General features: G+C 41.8%; 1 protein-coding gene across 2 annotated transcripts in view; it reads left to right on the plus strand.

Annotated features, from left to right (window-relative positions):
* Nucleotides 1-24,071, plus strand: part of LOC125464407 (lysine-specific demethylase 2B-like) — a 153,048-nt gene that overhangs the window by 120,131 nt on the left and 8,846 nt on the right. For both annotated transcript variants that reach the window (XM_059655238.1, XM_059655239.1), the window contains exons 8-10: nt 14,281-14,444; nt 20,900-21,061; nt 23,192-23,410. In XM_059655238.1, the coding sequence (XP_059511221.1) occupies nt 14,281-14,444; nt 20,900-21,061; nt 23,192-23,410 (545 nt within the window). The remainder of the gene's footprint in view (nt 1-14,280; nt 14,445-20,899; nt 21,062-23,191; nt 23,411-24,071) is intronic.

Here is a 24,071-nt window from a genome sequence, read left to right on the forward strand (position 1 = left end):
TGGAATCAGTCTCTAGAAGTCCTAGAAGCTATAGGGTCTGCCGTGGAAAATGAAATGCTGTTCTTCAAGCTTGCATTGGGACTCACTGGAACACCACAGGAGGCTTGCGAAAGAAACGTTGCCGTGAAAGCAGTGGTATGTTGAAGTGACAGGCACTTAGAAGCTTGGGGTCATTTTTACAGATAGAACATTCCGCAAAATGGTCACCCAGTCTGCATTTCATCTCCCCAGTATAGAGGAGATTGCATTGTGTATAGCAAATACAGAACACCAGTTTGGATGAAGGGCAGCTAAATCGCTGCTTCATTTGGAAGCATGTCTGGGGCCTTGGAACGTGAGGAGGAAGGAGGTAAACAGGCAGGAGTTACACTTGGTGCTGTGGGGATGTGGGGAGGTGTTGGGAATGGAAGAGATATGGTGATGGGGGAGCGGCACTTGCACCTGGTTACTGAATGCGGCTGGAGGTTATAGAAATGATAGCTTTGGATGCGGAGGCTGGTGGGGGTGATATTATCAATATTATGAAAATGAATTGTAATTCTTCAGGGAGTCATATCTAATGCCACAAGACTTGTTCTTTCCCATACTTCTAGACTGAAGTAGTGGGTAAATTTGCATCATCTATGACCAGGAAGAGAACAGTTCATACTAGATTATTTTTATGTCAGAATTTTTCTGGGTTTGATTTTATTCTCTCATTCCCCAAAACAATTTAAGTAATTGGTATTTCACACCTGAGTTGTACTGTTATTAAGCCTACCAGGGTTGGTTAGCTTAGTTGGCTGGATGGTGGGTTTGTGATGCAGAGTGATGCCACAGCATGGGTTCAGTTCCCTTTCCAGCTGAGGTTACCATGAAGGACCCTCTCTTTCTCAACCTCTCTCCTTACCTGAGGCATGGTCACCCTTCAGTTAAACTACCACCAGTAGTCCCTCACACTATCTCGCTCTCGCTCTCGCTCTCGCGCTCTCTCTCTCTCTCTCTCTCTCTCTCTCTCTCTCGCTGTCTGGCGCTCTTGCTCTCTATCTCTTGCTCTCACACGCTCTCGCGCTGTCAAGCAAGTAGGACTACGACAACTTCACTGTTATTCAGTTTTGAACTCCACAATTCCTGTGCTAGCAGCAAGTAAACTTCGGAACAAAATATCATCTTGGATTTAGCAAATTCACCCCAGTCATCCACAACTAACCATCATGTCACCATAATCCATTGACCATGTTATTCATTGCTTGCTGTTGGACAGAAATAGACTCAATCTATTTTCCTAGCAGAGATAGTAAGAACTGCTGATGCTGGAGTCGGAAATAACAGAGTGGAGCTGGAGGAACGCAGCAGGGCAGGCAGCAGAGGAACAGGAAAGCTGACGTTTCAGGTTGGGACCCTTCTGATGCTGCCTGGCCTGCTGTGTTTCTCCATCTCCACACTGTTATCTCAATCTATTTTCTGTTAGTTTAAAGTTTGCTCCACCAAAGACTTTGCTTCCACAGAAAATGGCATGTCCACCTTTTTGTGACTAAGTCATTGCATCAGTTACAGTTGTCACAGGTCAAGAAACCACAGCAGTCAATCATGGTCAAAGAACAGTAATTGCCCAAAACTACAAAGCTCTTAAGCCACATGTTGACCATCGCTGAAGATCTACCAGATGGTCCCCGGTTACACCTGCAAAACATCTAGCATTTTTAAAAATGTTCTCAGAACAATGTATGGAACAATGAGTGGAAAGGTTGCTCTAGAAATTCCAGCTTTAGATGCTGAGCTTTGCATGTAACTGGTTTAGCTGAACATGTGCAATAACTGGCAGTTGCTGGGTGATTTGCACATAAGGAAGTTTTAAGTCCCACCTGCCATAGAGATGTGTCGTAACATGCTCATATAGGTTCATTTCAAAACAAAGAACAGCAAGCGTTTTCTATCCTGGAAGTTTCTCCCCGTGGCCTGAAATCTATCCCCCAACAGACTTGCTTGAATACCAGAGAATACTGTGAGTGCTTTCTAAGAGCGAGATAATGAGTTTCAGCCACTGAATGTGATTAAGTGAGGTGGGAATAGTGTTCAAGTTGCAAGGGCGTTTGGGGGAAAAAAACATTTGCTCATTGCCTTTATTTTTGCAGCAGTTAGAGGCCTCAAAAATGTGAATGTTGGGTCACGCCCAGTGTTAGGAAACAAGTTTGGACTTAGAGGCCTCAACTGTTAGATGCTCAGAGCTTGAGACCTGAAATCTTGTCACAACCCCATGAGGGTCATGGCCAACTGTTTAGGAGGCCCTGCCTTTGGAATAAAAGGTTCATTTTTTTATCTTCACCAGATTAAGAATTGCATTTCACATATTCGTATTAAAGAAAAGGGAACAAGCAGTGTTTCCTGTGAACATTAGGTAAAGCACCTGGAACATAGCAATCTTGCCTGTCTCATTTCCTACATCAGGGCCACTTACATTCTTGTCAATCTGCGACAGTTTCATTTAGTTCAGTTATATTTGCCAGCTGTTCTTGAGTTGACCAGACTTCTGAGAGAAAAATGTTAGTCTAATACAGAGTAAAGCAAACCTTGGTCGAGAATTTACAATTTTGAATTCCAATAAACATAGCAATAGATTATATACACCAAATGTACTGCCTTATCGCATGTGGAATGAAATTCGGGATTGAATAACTCTGAAGTAAATGTGTCAAATATGGCAAGAGAGTCAGGTTTCTGAGTCCTTTTTTCGGTTAATAGGAATTGCAAATCTACTTTGTTTCTCTAACCATTGCCAATGAAGGGTTAATGTAAAATAGCTATACGTATTTCTGAATATAAAGCTATTGCTGTGTCAACACGATCAATAAAAACACTTGATTTTTGACTTCCCTTAAAATGTTCTGTGGGTTATTGTTTTCTGCTAGATAGCTAATGCAGTGACTTAAAATAATAGAAAAGCTGGCAATGTAGCAGACCTTACAGTTAACACCCAAGCATACTTCAAATGACAGGCTCCATAAAACCAGACACATTTTAATACATAAACAGCAAGACTGTCAATACAGACAGTTATGCCCTTTTGAAAACAAACTGTGAACTTCCTATTTGTAAGCACTGCACCACTACTTGTTGCTAATAGAAGGTAGTAAGCAATGTGCTTTCTGGGTTTTCGATCAGTTAATTTTAGAAGTCAGGAGTCAGTGTTATCCAGGCATTGTTCTGGAATTCATAAGATCAGTAACCTTGGAGTGAGCCCCATGTGGAGTAAAGCTGCTTCTGAGTCCAGGAGATTTCTATCTGCAGTGATTATTATTAAAAATTAAGCTACTGTTACTAGAATTTTTAAAGTTGTCTAATTGAGCAGGAACATGGTACAACAGTTTTTTTTCTTCACCCATGCCCTACTTCCTCCTTATGGTAATGGGTTCTTGGTGGCTTAATTGATTACTTGATTTTGCTCCCGACTCTCAGCTTTTCCTACCTATGTGCATTTGAGTAAGATACTGTAAAGGTAATTGCCAGTCCAATTTACAAAAAATACCCTCAATTTTCAAGGTTTTCAAAAAAAAAGTTTGACACAGCAATAGCAGTGATGGATAACATATTGGAAGATTTCTCTGCAGCAGAATATCCACAGTATCAGAAATCACTTAACAATATTGATTTTGGGGAGGGGTAATATTTCCTTTAGCAATTAACCTGTAAATGGCATTGTCCATTGTTTACTTAGCAATGCTCAGACTTTCAATTTTAATCTTTACAGGAGCAACAGAATAAGTGCATTGTGCACTACATGAAATGCTCCTATCTTTATATAGTAGTATATTAACTGGCTTACTGTGAGCAATGTCATGAGATTTCTACCATTTCTGTACAAAACATTTTACAGCAGTCATGTGTTGAATAGTGTCCAATTTTTCCTTTGTGGGATATAAAACTGAACTATTTTATGTGGATGATTGCCTGACCAGAACTGCTTTCCCACGAGTTACCAGTTAGAGAAAAAAGTTCAAACAGATGTGCACTTGAACAATAGTGAATGCCAGCTGTAACTATAGTAACTGTGCCTAATCACTGCACTATTTTTTTGGAAATCTGAATTATTAGTATCAGTGCTTGGCAAAAACTGAGGAATTTTAAAATGTGAAAGCATTATGACTTGTGTTTGTTGTTTTAGATAAAATCTTTACTGGCATGTATTCATATCCAATGGCCAAGTAGCTGTAACATTAATAGTATGTACAACATCACCCATTGAAAAAAATCTTGGTTTTAATGCTGAACTATGGATTGTATTTAAAAATTGTTAAACTGAGATGCAGTGACATTGGTGAATTAATTAATTTAATGACCCCGATTGAAAGAAAACATAAAAAGGAGCAGGGATTAGCTATGTGGCTCCTCAAATCTTCTCTGCCATTCAAACGATCATGACTGATCTTTTGACCTGATCTTTTCTGTCCAATGCCCATATCCCTCGAGTACCCTAAAATTTAAAAATCTTGTCAGGTTCAGCATTGAATAGATTTGGAGACTGGAATTCTTCTACACACAGGGCAGTAAACGCTTAAAAGATTCACAACCCTTTAGGTGAAGAAATAGCTTTTCATCTCCATTTTAAACAATCGATTTTATTAAGACTATGCATGCTAGTTCCAGAATCCCAATCTGAAAAGCAGCCTCTCAACACCTATACTGTCAAAAATTTTCAATGTGATCACCTCTCACTCTTCTAAACTCCAGAGTTCAGATATATCCCTTTTAAAGCATGTTCTAATAGCACCATTTCATTTTTTAACATGGTTCATACATTAGGGACATTCCAGAACTGCTTTCCCACGAGTTGCCAGTTAGATTTGATGTTTTAATGTGAAGCACACTCAGGACTTCTTTTAACATAAACGTTCACTTTGCAACTCTTTCAGCATTTGTCAGCCCTCTCCCAGGTCTTGCTGGCAATGATGGATTGGGAGAGATGGCTATTAAAAGGTAACTTGTTGGTAAATTAGGGGATTTTCGGGCCAGTTAGATTTAAGGCAGCTAATAAGGTTTTGTGAAATGCCAATGTTTCCTTACAGGCAAGTAATTTTGTTCAGCATGCTCTAACTTTAGTGTACATTTTTTAGGGTCATGTTAGGAGTGTTAAATGAGGTGTAATTGTATAGGTGAAATTCCCTCAATCTCTCCACTTAAGGCAATTCTTTCATCCTGGCATTAAAATGTAGGAAATATTTCACCAGTCAGGCAGCACCTGTGGAGGGAGGAACAAAGTTTATGGTTCATGTCAATATTCTGATTCCAGGTCAGATTGAGAGTAGTTAGTAGTACCTGGCCTCTGAGTCCCAGTAGCCTGGATTCGAGTCCAATTCCCAGAGTTTGAGCACAAAATCAAGGTTTTAACTCCAATCTAGTACTAAGGGAATGCTGCTCTTTCGGATAAGGCATTAGAACAAGCCCTCGTCTATCTGCTTAGTGAACATAAAAAGATCCCATGGCACTATTTTGAAGTATGATACAGGAATTATTCCTTGGTATCCAGGGCAGTAATTATTCTTCCACCAACATAATAAAAAGAAATATAATTCAGACATAAATGCAAGTCTGTCTTTAATGGAGGAAAGGGTGGCGATGTGGTTTAGGAAAGGAATTTGAGTTTGGAGCTGAAGCAAGTAAAGGCAATGTCACTGTTAGTATACACCTTTGGAGCATGTGGGACTTGAACCCAGGCATCTTGTGTTTGTTGTTTTAGATAAAATCTTTACTGGCATGTATTCATATCCAATGGCCAAGTAGCTGTAACATTAATAGTATGTACAACATCTATCACTCTGCCATAAGCCCTAGTAGATTGATTAAGATTACAGATGTAAAAATGGCTCAGATTGGAAGAGTACATAGCTATTGAGAGTCGTGGGGGAATTAGAGATATATGGAGACAAGTAGGATGGAGGAATTTGAAAACTAGACTTAAGCTTTTTTCATTTGGTTCCAACTCCAACAATATCAAACATAGGTTAGCAAGCACAACCATGCTTGATGAACACAATTGAGTAAGTTAGGATATGGACTGTAGAGTTTTAAATTAGCTCTATTTTATGGAGGGGAGAACGAAGATGAGAGGCTGGCCCATAAACCATTGGGATGGTCAATGTGAGAGATGACCAGGGCATCAAATGAGGATTTCAGCAGTATTTAAGCTCAGGCGAGGCAAAAAATTGACTTTGTTTTAGAAGTGATGGAGCTGAAATATATTTGAAAGTTTCGCTCAGGGTAACATTGGCACAGAGTATAAATTCAGTCTCTGACAGTGACTATGGAGAGGGATTAAGTTGGTGGCTCATGGAGTTTCTCGTGGAAACTGAATTCAATGGCTTGAATTTTCTCATTATTGAGTTGAAGGAAATTTCTGTTGATCCAGTATTGGAGGTCAAAGAAGAAGTGTGACAAATCAGAGGTAATTCTAGTTGGGTGGGGGCCAGTGAAGAGGAGGAGGAGATGACGATAGATGGTGATACAGTTAAGTTGGGTATACCACTACCTGCATGGAACCTGACTTCATCCTGGATGATGACACTGGACATCTTGTAGTTGAGAAATAGGATGGGCACAGGACAGATTCTTGGGTGACTCAAAGGAAGTAAGAGCACCTCTTAACTGGCTTTATCCAACTCCTAATTTCATCCAGTCTGTTTCCCTTCTTTTCACATCCACCCGCATCCCCAAATTAAAATAATATAAGACATTCCTTTGATATTTGCTGTCATTGGTTAATTCTCCAGATAGAACACAATACCTCCAATGTGGAAACAGGCCCTACAGCCCAACAAGTCCACACCTACCGTCAGACTTTCCCACTCAGACCTATTCCTACCCCTACTCCTTTCCCCTATAACCCACCTAGTCTACACATCTCTGAACTCTATGGGAAATTTAGTATGGCCAGTCCACCTAACCAGCACATCTTTGAACTGTGGGAGGAAATTGGAGCATCCAGTGGAAACCCACGCAGGTACAGGAGAATCAAACCCGGGTCCCTGGTGCTGCCAGGCACCGGTGCTAACCACTGAGCCACCGTGCCACCCAGTGAGATCTGTAGTCAGAGAGGTTGTTTATATATCTATTTTAATTTAAGTGGCCTGGTTCTGGATTTGATCTGGAAATCTGATATTGCATTCGCAGTCTCAACTATATTGAGAGCTGAGCTCACTGATTCTGTCTTCAGCACACTTCCCACAGCATGTTAGTAGAGACATGGGACCCTGCCTATGTTCCCATGGGTATAGTGCAGCAAATAGCGGTGAGACTAATAATTTAAATTTCTTTCAAACTGTTTAGAGATGTTGTTATGCACATTTGAAGCAGGTGGGATTTGAACTTGGACCTACTGGCTGAGAATAAGTGACATTACCACCATGCCACAAGAGTCCTCCCTCCGAATTTAAGATTTTCTAATCAAACTGTTATCAGAAATGTTATGTCACAATTCAGGAACAAGTAGTACTTGAACTCAGGCCTCCCAACTTGGAGGAAGGGATATTACCAGTATGCTACAAAAGTCCCTTTTCCCTTTGAATTTAATTTTTTTAAACTTATTCACCTATTTTTCTAACCAACCTGTTCAGAGACATTATGGTACACCTCTGGAGCAGGTGGGTCTTAATCCTGGGCCTCCCAGTCCAGGGATAAGGACGCTAACACTGCACCACGAGGGCTGTCTTAAAAACACCTTCGTTTTCCAATCAACCTGTTCAGAGGCTTTATTACACACTTCTGGAGCGGTAGGACCTGAACCCGGGCCTTCCAGCCCAGGGACGGGGAGATATTACCACTGCACCATGAACGTACCCTAATTAAATAGTTGGATTGTCAACACGTGTTAACCATTCTTCCAAATGATGATAATTGGGATGATTAATACAGAAAACTTCACAGGAAAATGTTTTCTTTGAGAACATTTCTACAAACAGGTGTTGTAATGTTGCTGCTAATAAAAATGTAAAGTAGCTGAAAATATCCCAAAAAGCTGAACGCACAATTAAATTTAAAATCAACAGCTATTGTGTAATTAAGTAGAAATTTCAAATATTTTTTGATATACTCTTAAAATGTCCTGATTTTCACATGGTGGATTTCCGCATTTTGTTAATATGGCCAGCTATTTGCATGTAAAGCAAGGCATCAGGTTTCTGAAACAGGGTGTCTTTCACATTACAGTTAACACTGGGTCAATGCCATAGTAGATCATTTTACATTTGAAAGGCTTTTCAGAGTTGTATTTTGTTTTGCTAAGATTTTTGTAAAGTGTAAATACTAATTATGACTGGTTAAAGATTTTATGTAGCAAACATAGTGTGTTGTCCTGAGCAAGTGTCCACATTTGGTGGAATATGTTGTTATGCTGACACCTGCTGGTGAATTTCACATTTCTTTCATTTCCTTGCTTCTGAAGAATTTCCATAGTACATTTATTGTTGGTAATAGATGGACATTCAATGCTTTTGTGTTATGTTCTGTTAAAGGCCCATTTAATTGAGGTCGAAACCATATCGGAACATAGACAGGAAATGGGCCATTATCTCCTGGTATTGCAATGAGATCATGCTGATCTTTGGTTTGACTTCATAGCCCAAATTCCGTTAATACTTCTGGTTAATAACCAATTTTATATCTTAAATAACAGATGAGCTAGTATCACTATCATTTAAGAGACATTTGCAAACTTCTTCCACTATTTTTGTGTTAAAGAACAGTATTCCTAAACATAGCTCTTAAATGGCCCCCATTCTCGCACTATTTCCCTTAGAGTAGGCTGGGCAATCTAGAACTATCAGTTATTCTAAATAGCTTGGACTTCAATAAACACCCGTAATAGCCTAAATTTCAGGAAATACAATCTTAGTTGTATTCCTACTCTTCCCTTAATTTCCATGTTTCCTGCTATGATCTATCCAAATCTATCCATTTGATCCACCTAACCTCCAATCTGGCATGAGTTGGACAACATGTCATGTAGGATTTTGATCCTTTTACAAAATATAATATCCCCCGCTGCAATTATTATTACATCCTCTCCAAAAGCCACCCACCTTTTTATCCTCCTGTTATAAGATACCATAATCTGAATTCTGGCACACCAGCTGACAATCTTTATTCTTGTCCTCATGTTATAGCTGTTGAATAGTCAGTACTTCATTGACTCAATTACACATTTCTCATTTTATCTGGGTTCTCCTTAGTCTATTGGTTACACCAACCCTGTCCTGAACCTGTACCTCTCAGGTGTAGCCTAGTCAGGATACTCCCCTACACACTCTTAGATGCCAAAATGCCTCCAACTTTATCTTAATCTAGTGAGATTCAAGGTAGAAACACCAGCTACTGTCTTCAGCAGCCAAGAGGATTGTAATTTCTGTGTTTTGCAGAATTACAAAACTGAAGATGCATGATAAAGCACAGCTGGTGCTTTCTAGTATAATACTGGTTATTCAGGAGATAAACAACACAAGTGGAAGAGAAATTTACCGATGCAGCTCAACTGCATAACTCCTATTTAGGTAGCTCTACAGTACATCTGACGTTTTTTTTCATTGCTTGGTATACAGATGAAATGTGTAGTTTAATAACAATTTAAAATTTTAAGTCTGTAATTTATGCAAACAATTAAACTCAGTTCTTAAAAGCAGATTGCATCTGATGGAATGCAGTGGTTCAGGAAGACAGCTCACCACATCTCTTAAAGGTCATTGTGAATAGAAAACACCCATATTCCATGAAAGAATTTAAAATGAAAATGTAAGGCATGTGAATTAATGCTCAGGACTTAGCATTATCTTAAAAATTTGCAGATTATGATGATGAAGCATCCAGGTGATACTTAATGGAGTTGACAGAAATTTTGATGTCTGGCTGGAGAGTCAGTGAGAGCCTTGTGTCGCCCCTTCTGGAGAAGGCCTGTTGTATTAGCTAGACAACAATGGGCCTTTGATAACAAAGTGTGAAGCTGGATGAACACAGCAGGCCAAGCAGCACCTCAGGAGCACAAAAGCTGATGTTTCGGGCCTAGACCCTCCTTCATTGTGCTCCTGAGATGCTGCTTGGCCTGCTGTGTTCATCCAGCTTCACACTTTGTTATCTTGGATTCTCCAGCATCTGCAGTTCCCATTATCTCTGATAACAATGGGCCTTTCCCAGGATCAAGACACCAGCCAATCAGGGGCTCAGTTGAATACAGTGCTATCAATGAGGTGCTAACTGCTGCTAGTATATTGATTCCAGGCCACTAGTGAGTGATCAGGCCCTCAGTCTGACTATGAAACAATTGTCAATTAGATCATGAGAATATAAGATGTTGGAGCTGATAACATTCAACTCCACTTTCCTATCTTTTCCCTATAACCTTTCATTCCCTTACTGATTAAATATATGCAAAGAGAGAGATTTTTAACAACCCAGATACAACAGCCCTAGGTCGTAAAGAATTCCACAGATTTGTTAGCTTCTGATGGAAGAAATTTACTTCTCATCTGTGTCTTAAACATGCAACCCTTTTTTCTGACATTATTCCCTTTTGGCTCTAGACTCTCTCACAAGAGAAAACAATCTCTTTGCATCTGCCATAAGAATCTTGTATTTTCAATAAGGTTGCCTCTCAATCTTCTAAACTCCAATGAGTTCAGGCCAAACTTACACAATCTCTCCTCTTAACAGTCCCTTTTATATCTGGAATCAACCTAGTGAACCTTCTGTAGACTCTCAAATGCCAGTGTATCTTTCCTTTTAAAAGGGGCCCAAAATTGTTCATAGATTTCACTGTGATCTGACTAGTGCTGTGTGTAGCAGTACTGTGCTATGTTTGGAACAAGGCAAATGGAATGTAGGCCTTGTCCTTCTACCGGCTGAATTTGGATACCAGCTTTTTGCAATTTTATGTATGAGGATTCCATAAGCAGCTTTATGGAGTCAAGGCATTTAAATAATATTCAGCTCCTCTACACTTCCTGTGAAAGGAAGCTCACAAGGTTTCTATCTGCCAAGTCTTTGCCCACTTACATAACCTGTCTGCATCCCTCTGCACATTCTGTACCATCCTTGCCATTTGCCTTCACAACTATTTTTGTCATCCACAAGCTACACCATATATATTTAAAATAAACTTGTTTACCAAGCTTTTTTTTGTTAGGGATAGAAATATGCCATTCTTGCCTGATCTGGCCTACGTATGACTCCAAACCCACAGCAATGTGCTTGACTGTCACTCTTCACTGTTCTCTGAAGTGTTATACCAAGGTACTCTTTGTATCAAACCACAAAGTGTCACAAAGAATGAAACAGGTCATATCACCTGGTCTTGACCTAGGCACTGGAAATGACATTGGCAAAATCAGCCTTGTCAACCCTGCAAAACTATGGCTAGAGCCAAAATTGGGAATGTTGTCTCATTGATTAATCAAGTTACACTGTCTGTAAGTTATGATTCAGGTGAGTGTGACTGTGTATCCCAAATAGCACTAATAACCCTCCCTAAGTATGTCACGTCCCAGTAGCAGTTCAGACCAGGCAGAGGTGGCAACACAATGGTCTGGTCAGGAGGGAGTTGTATCGGAATCCTTGAAATTGACTCCTGAACTCATGAGGCTTCAAGATAAGAAAACCACCTGGTCAATCAGTACTTCATTGTGTTGAGCACCACTTTGAAGAAGCCCTGAAGGTGGCATAAAACAGATTGTGCTGCGGATGGAGGACCTCAATGTCCATCACCCATGAGTGGCTAGACATCACCATTACTGACCTGAGATAATGGGAACTGCAGACGCTGGAGAATTCCAAGATAATAAAATGTGAGGCTGGATGAACACAGCAGGCCAAGCAGCATCTCAGGAGCACAAAAGCTGACGTTTCGGGCCTAGACCCTTCATCAGAGAGGGGGATGGGGAGAGGGAACTGGAATAAATAGGGGGAGAGGGGGAGGCGGACCGAAGATGGAGAGTAAAGAAGATAGGTGGAGAGAGTGTAGGTGGGGAGGTAGGGAGGGGATAGGTCGGTCCAGGGAAGACTGACAGGTCAAGGAGGTGGGATGAGGTTAGTAGGTAGCTGGGGGTGCGGCTTGGGGTGGGAGGAAGGGATGGGTGAGAGGAAGAACCGGTTAGGGAGGCAGAGACAGGTTGGACTGGTTTTGGGATGCAGTGGGTGGGGGGGGGGGAAGAGCTGGGCTGGTTGTGTGATGCAGTGGGGGGAGGGGACGAACTGGGCTGGTTTAGGGATGCAGTAGGGGAAGGGGAGATTTTGAAACTGGTGAAGTCCACATTGATACCATATGGCTGCAGGGTTCCCAGGCGGAATATGAGTTGCTGTTCCTGCAACCTTCGGGTGGCATCATTGTGGCACTGCAGGAGGCCCATGATGGACATGTCATCTAGAGAATGGGAGGGGGAGTGGAAATGGTTTGCGACTGGAAGGTGTCAGCTTTCCGGAGAGACCACTCTCTCCGTGACTCCCTTGTTCGATCCACACTGCCCTCCAACCCCACCACACCCGGCACCTTCCCCTGCAACCGCAGGAAATGCTACACTTGTCCCCACACCGCCTCCCTCACCCCCATCCCAGGCCCCAAGATGACATTCCACATTAAGCAGAGGTTCACCTGCACATCTGCCAATGTGGTATACTGCATCCACTGTACCCGGTGCGGCTTCCTCTACATTGGGGAAACCAAGCGGAGGCTTGGGGACCGCTTTGCAGAACACCTCCGCTCAGTTCGCAACAAACAACTGCACCTCCCAGTCGCAAACCATTTCCACTCCCCCTCCCATTCTCTAGATGACATGTCCATCATGGGCCTCCTGCAGTGCCACAATGATGCCACCCGAAGGTTGCAGGAACAGCAACTCATATCCCGCCTGGGAACCCTGCAGCCATATGGTATCAATGTGGACTTCACCAGTTTCAAAATCTCCCCTTCCCCTACTGCATCCCTAAACCAGCCCAGTTCGTCCCCTCCCCCCACTGCACCACACAACCAGCCCAGCTCTTCCCCCCACCCACTGCATCCCAAAACCAGTCCAACCTGTCTCTGCCTCCCTAACCGGTTCTTCCTCTCACCCATCCTTCCTCCCACCCCAAGCTGCACCCCCAGCTACCTACTAACCTCATCCCACCTCCTTGACCTGTCCGTCTTCCCTGGACCGACCTATCCCCTCCCTACCTCCCCACCTATACTCTCCTCTCCACCTATCTTCTTTACTCTCCACCTTCGGTCCGCCTCCCCCTCTCTCCCTATTTATTCCAGTTCCCTCTCCCCATCCCCCTCTCTGATGATGGGTCTAGGCCCGAAACGTCAGCTTTTGTGCTCCTGAGATGCTGCTTGGCCTGCTGTGTTCATCCAGCCTCACATTTTATTACCATTACTGACCTAGCTGGTCAGCTGAAGTGTACCATTTACAAGATGTACTACTGCAACTCAAGGCTGATTTTTGCCAGCACTTTCCAAGCCACCTGTCCCACAGAAGAACAAGGACAACAAATATAGGAACATCACTCCACCCTCCTAGTTGCTTACCATCATGACTTAAAGCTATATTGCCATTCCTTTATTTGCTGGGTCAAAATCCTGGAACTCCATAACAGCACCATGGGTGTCCCTGCACCCCAAAAAGGCAGTTCTTTTGGGCACTCGGAGATGGGCAACAAATGGTGGCTTAGCTAAATGTACAAGGGGTGAGGACATCAAATTCTCTGAATCATATCTACTTTGATTTGTAAAATCTGAGTTTTGGCACTTTAACATTTACTGTCATGAATGCCTGTGTACAATAATATAGTGTTTCTTGTGTATTGCTGTGTATTACATCTTTAAGCTTAAAGATGTTAGACTTACTGAATTTTTTTGGACTAAGGAGTGGTCTTGGGGCAGGGAGGGACAGAATTGTGATATTACGTATAAACTTTTTTTACAGAACACCCTTCCAATGTGGCACCTTTTGGTACTTATTCCAGGTGGTCCTAACCGTCACGAATTAATTTAAATAGCTATTGTGTACACATTGCTATGAGAAAGTCAGTATGCAACTACAAATCATGTATAAACTTGGACACTCTGTGCACAAAACCTAGTCATATTTTGTGTACCTGCTAACTCATTTTATTACACAGTGAACAACCTGGTACTCTTAAATTAATTTACATTCTTAAGGCTGCAATTTGAGTGCTTGTGAACGTGCTTAGTATTAAATATCAAAATGCTTGTTTTTATTTTGAATTTCCCAGTATCCACTGCATGGTTTCACTAGTTATATTTTGTTTCTTTCTCAATGGTTACAGGTGCTGTGACAAGCGGTTGTGGACTACAATTAACCTGAGTGGCTGCAAATCAATCACTCCAACTATGCTGAGTGGGATCATCAGGAGACAGCCCATCATACTGAACCTTAGCTGGACAAACATATCCAAAAAGCAACTCAGTTGGCTAATAAACAAATTACAGAGTAAGCCTGGCTCATGTATTTGTGAAATCTGAGAAGATATCTTGTGCTTGTACAGATATCTCTAGAACAAGGCTGATTGTATTAACATCCTTGTTAAAAATGTAATACTGCAAGTCAGGAATGTGGAACAGTTTAATTATGTACTAACTTAATTTAAATTTGCCAATTTAAGAACATTCCCTACAGTAGGCATTCCATTTAAAATTATAACATAGAAATACTATGCTGAAGATTCCCAGGAACTACTGCAGTTCACGTGGGTAGAACTCATAGTTTTAGGATAATGGGTAGCAGATCGAAAACTTGTACGAGTAGGAATTACTTCTCTCAAAGGGTCATGAGTCTGTGGATTTAACCATTACCTCAATATGCGGCTGATGCTGGGACATTGAATAAATTTAAGGAGGTAATAGGTTGAAGTGTGATGGAGAGTAGGCAGGAAAGTGGAGTTGAGGCTACAATAAGATCAGCCATGATTATATTAAATGGAGGACCAAGCTTGAGGGCCTGAATTCCTCCTCCTTCTGGTGTTCAGTGTTGTACTTGGATTTTGGCCAAATGACAGTGCGGGAACATTGAATACAGTTCTAAATTAGGGTAGTGTGTGGCTTGGAGGGGAGTGGACACACAACAGTATTCCCTCCTGATCTGCTGCCCGCATCATCCTAGACAAGAGGTTATGGATTTAGTAGGTGGTCTGAGGAACCTTGGTGTATTTCTTCAATGATAATGGGAACTGCAGATGCTGGAGAATCCAAGATAATAAAATGTGATGCTCGATGAACACAGCAGGCCGAGCACATCTCAGGAGCACAAAAGCTGACATTTCGGGCCTAGACCCTTCATCAGAGAGGGGGATTGGGTGAGGGTTCTGGAATAAATAGGGAGAGAGGGGGAGGCGGACCGAAGATGGAGAGAAAAGAAGATAGGTGGAGAGAGTATAGGTAGGGAGGGGATAGGTCATTCCAGGGAAGACGGACAGGTCAAGGAGGTGGGATGAGGTTAGTAGGTAGATGGGGGTGCGGCTTGGGGTGGGAGGAAGGGATGGGTGAGAGGAAGAACAGGTTAGGGAGGCAGAGACAGGTTGGACTGGTTTTGGGATGCAGTGGGTGGAAGGGAAGAGCTGGGCTGGTTGTGTGGTGCAGTGGGGGGAGGGGACGAACTGGGCTGGTTTAGGGATGCAGTTGGGGAAGGGGATATTTTGAAACTGGTGAAGTCCACATTGATACCATATGGCTGCAGGGTTCCCAGGCGGAATATGAGTTGCTGTTCCTGCAAGCTACGGGTGGCATCATTGTGGCACTGCAGGAGGCCCATGATGGACATGTCATCTAAAGAATGGGAGGGGGAGTGGAAATGGTTTGCGGAATGCAGGTGTATAGGGACTGGACGTCCATGGTGAAGATGAGGTGTTGGGGGCCAGAGAATTGGAAGTCCTGGAGGAGGTGGAGGGCGTGGGTGGTGTCACAGACGTAGGTGGGGAGTTCCTGGACCAAAGGGGAGAAAATGGAGTCCAGATAGGTGGAGATGAGTTCGGTGGGGCAGGAGCAGGCTGAGACGATGGGCTTCACCAGTTTCAAAATCTCCCCTTCCCCAACTGCATCCCTAAACCAGCCCAGTTCGTCCCCTCCCCCCACTGCACCACACAACCAGCCCAGCTCTTCCCCCCCCCCCCACCCACTGCATCCCAAAACCAGTCCAACCTGTCTCTGCCTCCCTAACCTGTTCTTCCTCTCACCCATCCCTTCCTCCCACCTCAAGCTGCACCCCCATCTACCTACTAACCTCATCCCACCTCCTTGACCTGTCCGTCTTCCCTGGGCTGACCTATCCCCTCCCTACCTCCCCACCTATACTCTCTCCACCTATCTTCTTTTCTCTCCATCTTCGGTCTGCCTCCCCCTCTCTCCCTATTTATTCCAGAACCCTCACCCCATCCCCCTCTCTGATGAAGGGTCTAGGCCCGAAACGTCAGCTTTTGTGCTCCTGAGATGCTGCTGGGCCTGCTGTGTTCATCCAGCCTCACATTTTATTATCTTGTATTTCTTCAATGCTTCTTACAGCTGTCACGATGCATCACTGGTGGGAGTGCACAATTGAAGGTATGGTGCCAGTCAAGTAGGCTCCTTTGGCCTGGATGGTGTTCAACTTCCTGCATGTTGTTAGAGCTGTATCCATTCAGGCAAGTGGGGGGAGTATTTCAGCTAGCTCCTGAATTATGTTGCCTAGATTAGTTTTGCTGTAATGTGTTTGGATAGACTGCTTCAGGATTGTGTTTAAAGATTTTGCTTTGAATTAGTCCAATTTGAAGAGAATACATTTGGCTTGGAGCTAGTTTATAGCTAACTGAAGACGTATTTGATGAGAAGATTAGAATTGTGAAAGTGGGCATTTATTTACGACTATCAAGTCAATTTGAAGTGGTTTCACTTTTCATAGTCACTGGAGTTAGGGTTAATTGAAGCCTGAATCCTGAGTCAGAGCCTGATGATGCAACCTAAGTATCCCTGGGGAAAAGGGGTGGGGAAGGGTCACACTCTTCATGCTTTTTGCAGTGCCAATGTAAATATCTTAATATTGTAGCACTTCATGATTCAAATTGAAGTACTTGTAGGACGTTGCAAGTCACTGATATAGAGGGGAATTCAGTCCATATTGCTCAAGAGACTGTTGCCATCTAAATGGACTGTAACAAAATTTGAAATCTGTTGTGATTTGAGATGTATAAACACTTATATAACTCTGTAACATTTGTCCAATTAACTTATACAGTTGCAGGGCTCCCATTTAGCCATGTGATACACTTGATGCCCAACTTCCCTTATTACAGGATTCGCTATAGCAGTAATCAGTTTGTCAGGATGGACGGTCAGGGAAGGTATTCTTGGATCATAGTGTGACATTATAACCACCAGAAACACTGAAGCCTTCGCCATGTCTTAGGCATGTAGAATTTATTAGGTGTGTAATTTTGATTCTGAGGATGAACTGAGCCCCATGCATTTTTGCAAAGTTAACTATAACAGCAATTTCTCCATGAACATCATGAATCGGCAATAGGTTAAGGAATTTATTTCATCATTCCACAATGCTGTATGACATGGAGTGATGCCTCGCATTCCAAAGGGTGATTGCCTTGAATGAAGTTTATAATGTATCAATTAGTCACATACAGCAGTACCCAGGTTCCAAGCGGGATCCATTCCTCAATACATTCATTAGTTCATTTGTGCATAAGTCAGAACACAATACAGTGAAATATAAGATACCTATTTATAGGTGTAAGCGAACATTTGCATATAAAATCCTTAAAATTAATGGTACTATTAAATCTTGTTTATAAGTATAAGCATTTGTAAGTTGGGGAACCCTGTACAGTGTATCCTTTGCCTTTAAGCTGCTCACTGGCTATAAGATGGTGAAAAATGAGTGAACAATAGATGATACCCTTAGGAAATGGTAGTTTGGCAAATTTTATGCACTCTTAATTTTCTTAATGTGTACCTACAAATATCTCCAATCTATCTGCTCCTGTTAGACAAACTGCAACAAAATGAGTTAAATACAACATCAAATAATCACCTTTGTTTTAGACTATGAGCCAAATGACTATATTTCTTAAAAGCGTTTACTTTAACTGCAGAATGGACTCTCTTAGTTGAATACAATAATGCCGTTGAAGACCCCGTGTTATAGAACTTGTTGTGGCCTTGACAAAGCTGTTCCAGTACGGCTACAACTCTGGCATTGACCTGGCAATGTAGGAAAATTTCCCAGGTGCATTCCATCCCTAAAAAGCAGGACAAACCCAACTCTGCCAACTACTGCCTCATCAGTCTAGTCTTGGTCATCAGCAATATGATGGAAGGGGTTGTCGGTAATAGTATTGAACAGCACATGTACAGCAAGAACCTGCTCAGAAATGCTCAATTACATTCTACCAGGGCCACTTGATTCCTGATTTCATTAGACTCTTGATTCAAAATTGGCCAAAAGAGCTTAATTCTAGTGGTGACTAAGATTAACTACCCTTGATATCAAACCATCATTTTATTAAATGTGGTACCAAAGTACCCTAGCAAAATTTCACATGAGAATTGGGGAAAGCTCTCCACCGGTTGGAGTCATAACTAGCACAAAAGAAGGTAGTTGTGTTTTTATTTTTGTAGGGCAGTCACCTCTGTATCAGGACTTAATCCTGAGGAACGCCTGTAGTGGTATCTTGAGCCCAACCATGATCAGCTGTTTTATTAATGGCCTTCCCTCCATCTCAAGATCAGAAGTGAGGCTCTTCATAATGACTACATAGTGTTCAGTGCAATCAGAATTCTTAAGACATTGAAGAGGTCTGTGGCCAAATGCAGTCAGACCTGGATGATATTCAGCCAACTAATGAGGGCAAGCTGCAACATTTGTGCCGTGTAAATGTGAGGCAGTGACTATCTCCAAGAGAGAAACTAACTGTTTCTCTTTGATGTTTAATGGTATTACTGTTGCTGAATACCCCATATCAGCATCTTGTTAGTTACCATTGGCAAGAAACTCAACTGAATCAGTCATAAAGACTGTGGTTAGAAAAGCAGGTGAGAGGCTGGGAATTCTACAGTGAATAACTCACTACCTGACTCTCCCAAATTGTCCCATGCATTTCCTATTTGCCTGGATGAGTGCTGCTCCAGTATACTCAAGAAACTATAAGGTCTTCAAGACAGCATCCTGCTTGATCGGCACACCTTCCATCGTCAATGCGCAGCAACAGCAAGGCACAACTGCAGCAAGTCACTTTTACTGTTTCTAAATCCGTGACTTCTACCGCCTAAAAGGACAAGGGCAGCAGAAGAATGAGAACAACACCCTTGCAATTCCTGTGTACACACCCCATCTGTCGTGAAACTAAATTACTGGTCCTTCTTTGCTGCATTGTTCCTTCCTTTGACATACTGCACCATGTAGATGGCACTGATCCAAGATAGCAGCATTTCTCAAGGGGAATTAGAGATGAGTAACAGTTGTACTTGCCAGTGATTTCCTCAATGTATGAAAGAATTTAAAAGAAACAAATTCAAATTTATTAGGAAACCAAATCTTGTGCAATATAGCGTATTTGGAAAGTACGTCCACAGGTCAGATGTCTTCCTGTTTTCTTCTGAAGGAAGATTATCTTCTGCCTGTGTTTCACCTGCTTAAGGAATACATTTGTACTATTTATTGTTGACTACATCAAGCATAGAAAGGCGGAGGGGTATCACTTCAAAAGGGGGTTGAAGCATTTTTTTAAAAAATAGCTAATTACCCCTGTCTTCACATTCCACAGTCCTGTCCTGGATACAAGTGCAGTATTGTATGGAAAAAAAATGGACCATATGTAAGTGTTCTGGTCCCTATGTTGATCATAACCTGAAAGGAAAGGAATCCCTTGCAACTTTAGTGAAAGGGATCTAGTGACCAGATTTGAGATTTGAAATTTTTTTACTGTAACAGTAAAACCCCAAATCAAAACCAATTCAGAATGCCTTAACAGTTTTCTATTCAAAGATGAATTTCACTTCAAAATATAATAAAGATAGGTCTCATGAAATTTCAAGCATACGCTTCACTCCCTACGCATTGGTAGCACCACATGCCTTCTGACTTAACATTCAGTATTTGGGAGCTTTCACTTTTCCCACTCAAATTGAATAGCTGTCATCGGCAATTCTAACAGAGAGCCCCTGCTACAGTTATCGTGACAAGGCATGTTACTATACATCCTCTATCATCTACGATATTAATGATGCAGTTTGTCATTTTCTAATCTATTTAGGAATGTGAGCATAAAAAACAAGGCCAGCATTTATTACCCACCCATAATTATCCTTCAGAGGTTGTGGTGAGCTGTATCACTGAACTGATGCAATCCTGTTTAAGTAAGTACCATGTTGTTAGGAAGAGAGTTCCAGTGTTCTGACACTATTAAAGTGAAGAAAAGGAATATAGTTCCAATTTAAGATGGTATGTGACATGAAGAAGAAGTTGAACTTCCATCAGCACCTGTTATGTCTCCGTACAACATGAGCAGTGAAGTCAGTAGTGTGACTGTCATTTTTTAATTGATAAGAAGGAGTTGAAATCTCAGTATTTGAAAATTTTAAAAAGTTTTACTGTACATGGAGGGTTTGTACTGACTAGCCCTGCTGTTTTTGGTTAACCACAGAGTGAGAAGGAGCTCCATTCCGAGAAGAACAGCTAAAGGTTCCTCTCACTGCTTTACTTGGAATGGAGGACTTTCCATCTAATGCAGTGTCCTGGTAAATGGCACCTTGTGCAATTTTTGAACATCATCCAGAAAGCAGCAATCACTTGAAGGTTTACTTCAATTATGTCTGCAGATATTTTGTGGGTTAAAGATTAATGAACAGCCTATTCTGTATTGTTACGTACTTTTTAAGTTGATTTTAAACTTTCTTAAATGACAGATTTGAAAATCCTGGCACTAGCAGGTTGCATTTGGAGTGCAATCTCTGCACTTTGTACAGCGAGCTGCCCCCTTCTACACATGCTTGATCTTCGCTGGGTGGAGGACCTCAAAGACTCACAGATGAAAGAGTTGCTTTCACCACCTACAGATTGCAGAGTAGGTCAGTTCGAAGAGTTAACACGTGTCTAATCCATTGGCAACTTTTTAGCATTTTACTGCAGTAGGGAAAAACATAACACTGAACTGTAGTTCTGTTTGTACAGTGATGTGTATGAATTTAAACTGTTCCTGGCATGACTCTTCACTGGTATTTTGACTTACTGTCTGTTAAGCTATAATTATTTTCATCATCTTCAAACAGTTGAGACTGCCACATAATGGGAAATGGATGTCAGTGTGTTTTAAGATGTTCATATTCTTTTATTTTTGCTATCCAGCATCCAGTTAACATTTTCTGCACCATGCTCTACTGACCACGTCAAAAACCACATCCATTCTTAGTGTAATAATTTAAGAAGTGGGAAGCTTGATTTTAAAAAGGAAAGTGAACCTGGTTTATGAGGCCCAAACATACAGCATTAAATCTTGGTTCAGATCCAAGTCAGAATTAACAGTTGCTTTTCAGTCATAGTCATACAGTACAGAAACAGACCCTTCAGCACAACTTGTCTGTGCCAACCAGTTTTCCTAAACTGAACTCGTCCCATTTGTCTGTGCTTGGCCTGTATCCCTGTAAACCTTTCCTATCCATGTAGCTGTTTGAAATGTTGTAATTGTGCTCACTTCCATCACTTTATCTGGCAGCTCATTCCAGTATATGTACCGCCTTCTGTGTGAAACAAGTTGCCCCTTAGGTTCCGTTTTAAATTGTTTCTCCCTCCATTTAAATCTATACCCTCTAGTTTGGACTCCCCTACCTTGGGGAAATTACCTGGCTATTCATCTTATTTATGCCCCTTTATGATCTTATAAACCTCTATAAGGGTCATCCCTCAGCCTCCAAACTCTAGGGGGACAAAAGGCCCCAGCTATCCATAGCTCAAACTGTCCAATCTCTAAAACATCTTTAAATTGGTTTTGCATCCTTTCTAGTTTAATCTCATTGTTCCTATCTCTGGGCAACCAGAATTGTAGGCAGTACTCCAAATATGGCCGTACCAATGCCTTATAGAGCTGTAACATTATGTTCCAACTTACGTATTTGGTGCTGTAACCAATGAAGACAAGTGTGCCAAATGCCTCCTTCACCATTCTGTCTTACCTATGATGCCACTTTCAAGAAACTGCTTGCACCCCTGGGTCTCTCTGTTCAAGAATACACCCCAAGCCTCTACCATTAACTATACAAGTCCTGTCCTGGTTTGCTTACCAAAATGCAACACCTCACATTTATCTGAATTAAACTCCATTTGCCATTCTTCGACCCATTGGCCTAGTTGATCAAGGACCCATTGTACCCTTGGATAACCTTCACTGTCTACTATACCACCAATTTTGGTGTCATCTGCAAACTTTCTAACCATGCCTTCTATATTTTCATCTAAATTGTTTATATAAATGACGAACAACAGTGGACCCAGCACCGATCCTTGCAGCGCATTGCTGGTTGCAGGCCCCCAGTCTGAACAACAGCCTTGTACTACCACCCTCCGTTGCCTGCCAACCAGCCGATTTTTGTATCCAGTTGGCAAGCTCACCCTGAATCCCACATGATACAACTTTACTAACCAGTCTAATGTGTGGAACCTTGATGAAGGCCTTGCTAAAGTCTATGTGACAACATCTTAACTGATCTAGAAAAGGATCAAAGCAGTCTACATGGAACTGCTTTTTGAAGATTTGTCATGGTGATCTGTCAGAGTGTAAAATCAAGTTACAGCCTAATAAAACAAAAAACTCAAGGCAGTTGACAAAACATATTGTTACACCTTGCTGTCTCAGATTCTTCAGCATCAGCAGTTCCTACTATTTCTGTAACAATTTTAACCCTACCGCATGGCATGTCTAATGCTACTTGGCCTACTGTGTTCATTTAGCTCTACACCTTGTTGTCTCTGATTCTTCAGCATCGGCAGTTCCTACTATCTTTTATTACAACTTCCTCCACTTCCCTTTGTCCACCATTTTGATTTTGCATAAAATGCATTTGCTGATGTCTGAAATTACTCTGCTTCCAAATGTTTGAGTTTATTATCTTAGAAATCTTTTACTTTTGTGTCTGTGATTGTGTCAATATTTGTAATCTCAACATGATTTTTGAAAGCAGCTACCCTTTCTCTGCCTTCCTTAGGTCAGAACCACAATCAGAGCAAACTCTGGAACCTGACAGAATTTCACTTAGCTGGTCTGGACATCACTGACTGCTCACTGGCACTGATGACTCGTCACATGCCAATGCTGAACAAGCTGGACCTCAGCCAGTGCAACCATATGACTGATCAGTCCATCGCCCTCCTGACGGCGCCTGGATCGTCTATACGAGAAACACTGACTGAAATTGACCTTTCAGGTAAAAAGATCATTAGTATCTCACCAACATCTTTTATTTCTTTTATAGTCACTGAATGGATGAGTATAATCTTAAAGATGTAGCCAGTTCAGGCAATGGTGTTATTGTAGTTTTTAAATAATTCACTGGTTGTCCACAGTGATGATCATACTAAGTAATTAACAAAGACTAAGCTTTACTAACTGATTGAGTAAATAGTTTAAGTAGTAGAAATGCCTCTGTATAGACTGTTGTAATCTGAACATACTGATGGTGTGGATGTTAGAGATTAGTACAAGGAACAAAAGTGATATGAGGAAAAGGTTTTTCTCACAATGAGCGGGTGGGGCCTTAAATACACTGCCAGTGAATGGTGGAGGTGTGCTTGACCAAGATATTCACAGGTGAATGGGCATTTATTTGAAAAGTAGCCACATGTGTCGGTATGGGGAGAAGATGGGCAAAATGGCACTAAACAAAATGCTCATTTGGAAAGGTGACACAGATACAATGAGCGAAGAAGGGTCCAGACCCGAAACGTCAGATTTCCAGCTCCTCTGATGCTGACAGGTCTGCTGTTATCCGGCTCTACACCTTATCTACAGTGAGCGAAATAGCCTCAGTCTGTACTGTTTACAAACAAAAAATGTGCAATTCTGTAAAAGTACCTGCACTTAGCACC

Source organism: Stegostoma tigrinum, chromosome 27 (genome assembly GCF_030684315.1).
Source record: "Stegostoma tigrinum isolate sSteTig4 chromosome 27, sSteTig4.hap1, whole genome shotgun sequence".
Taxonomy (NCBI): Eukaryota; Metazoa; Chordata; class Chondrichthyes; order Orectolobiformes; family Stegostomatidae; genus Stegostoma; species Stegostoma tigrinum.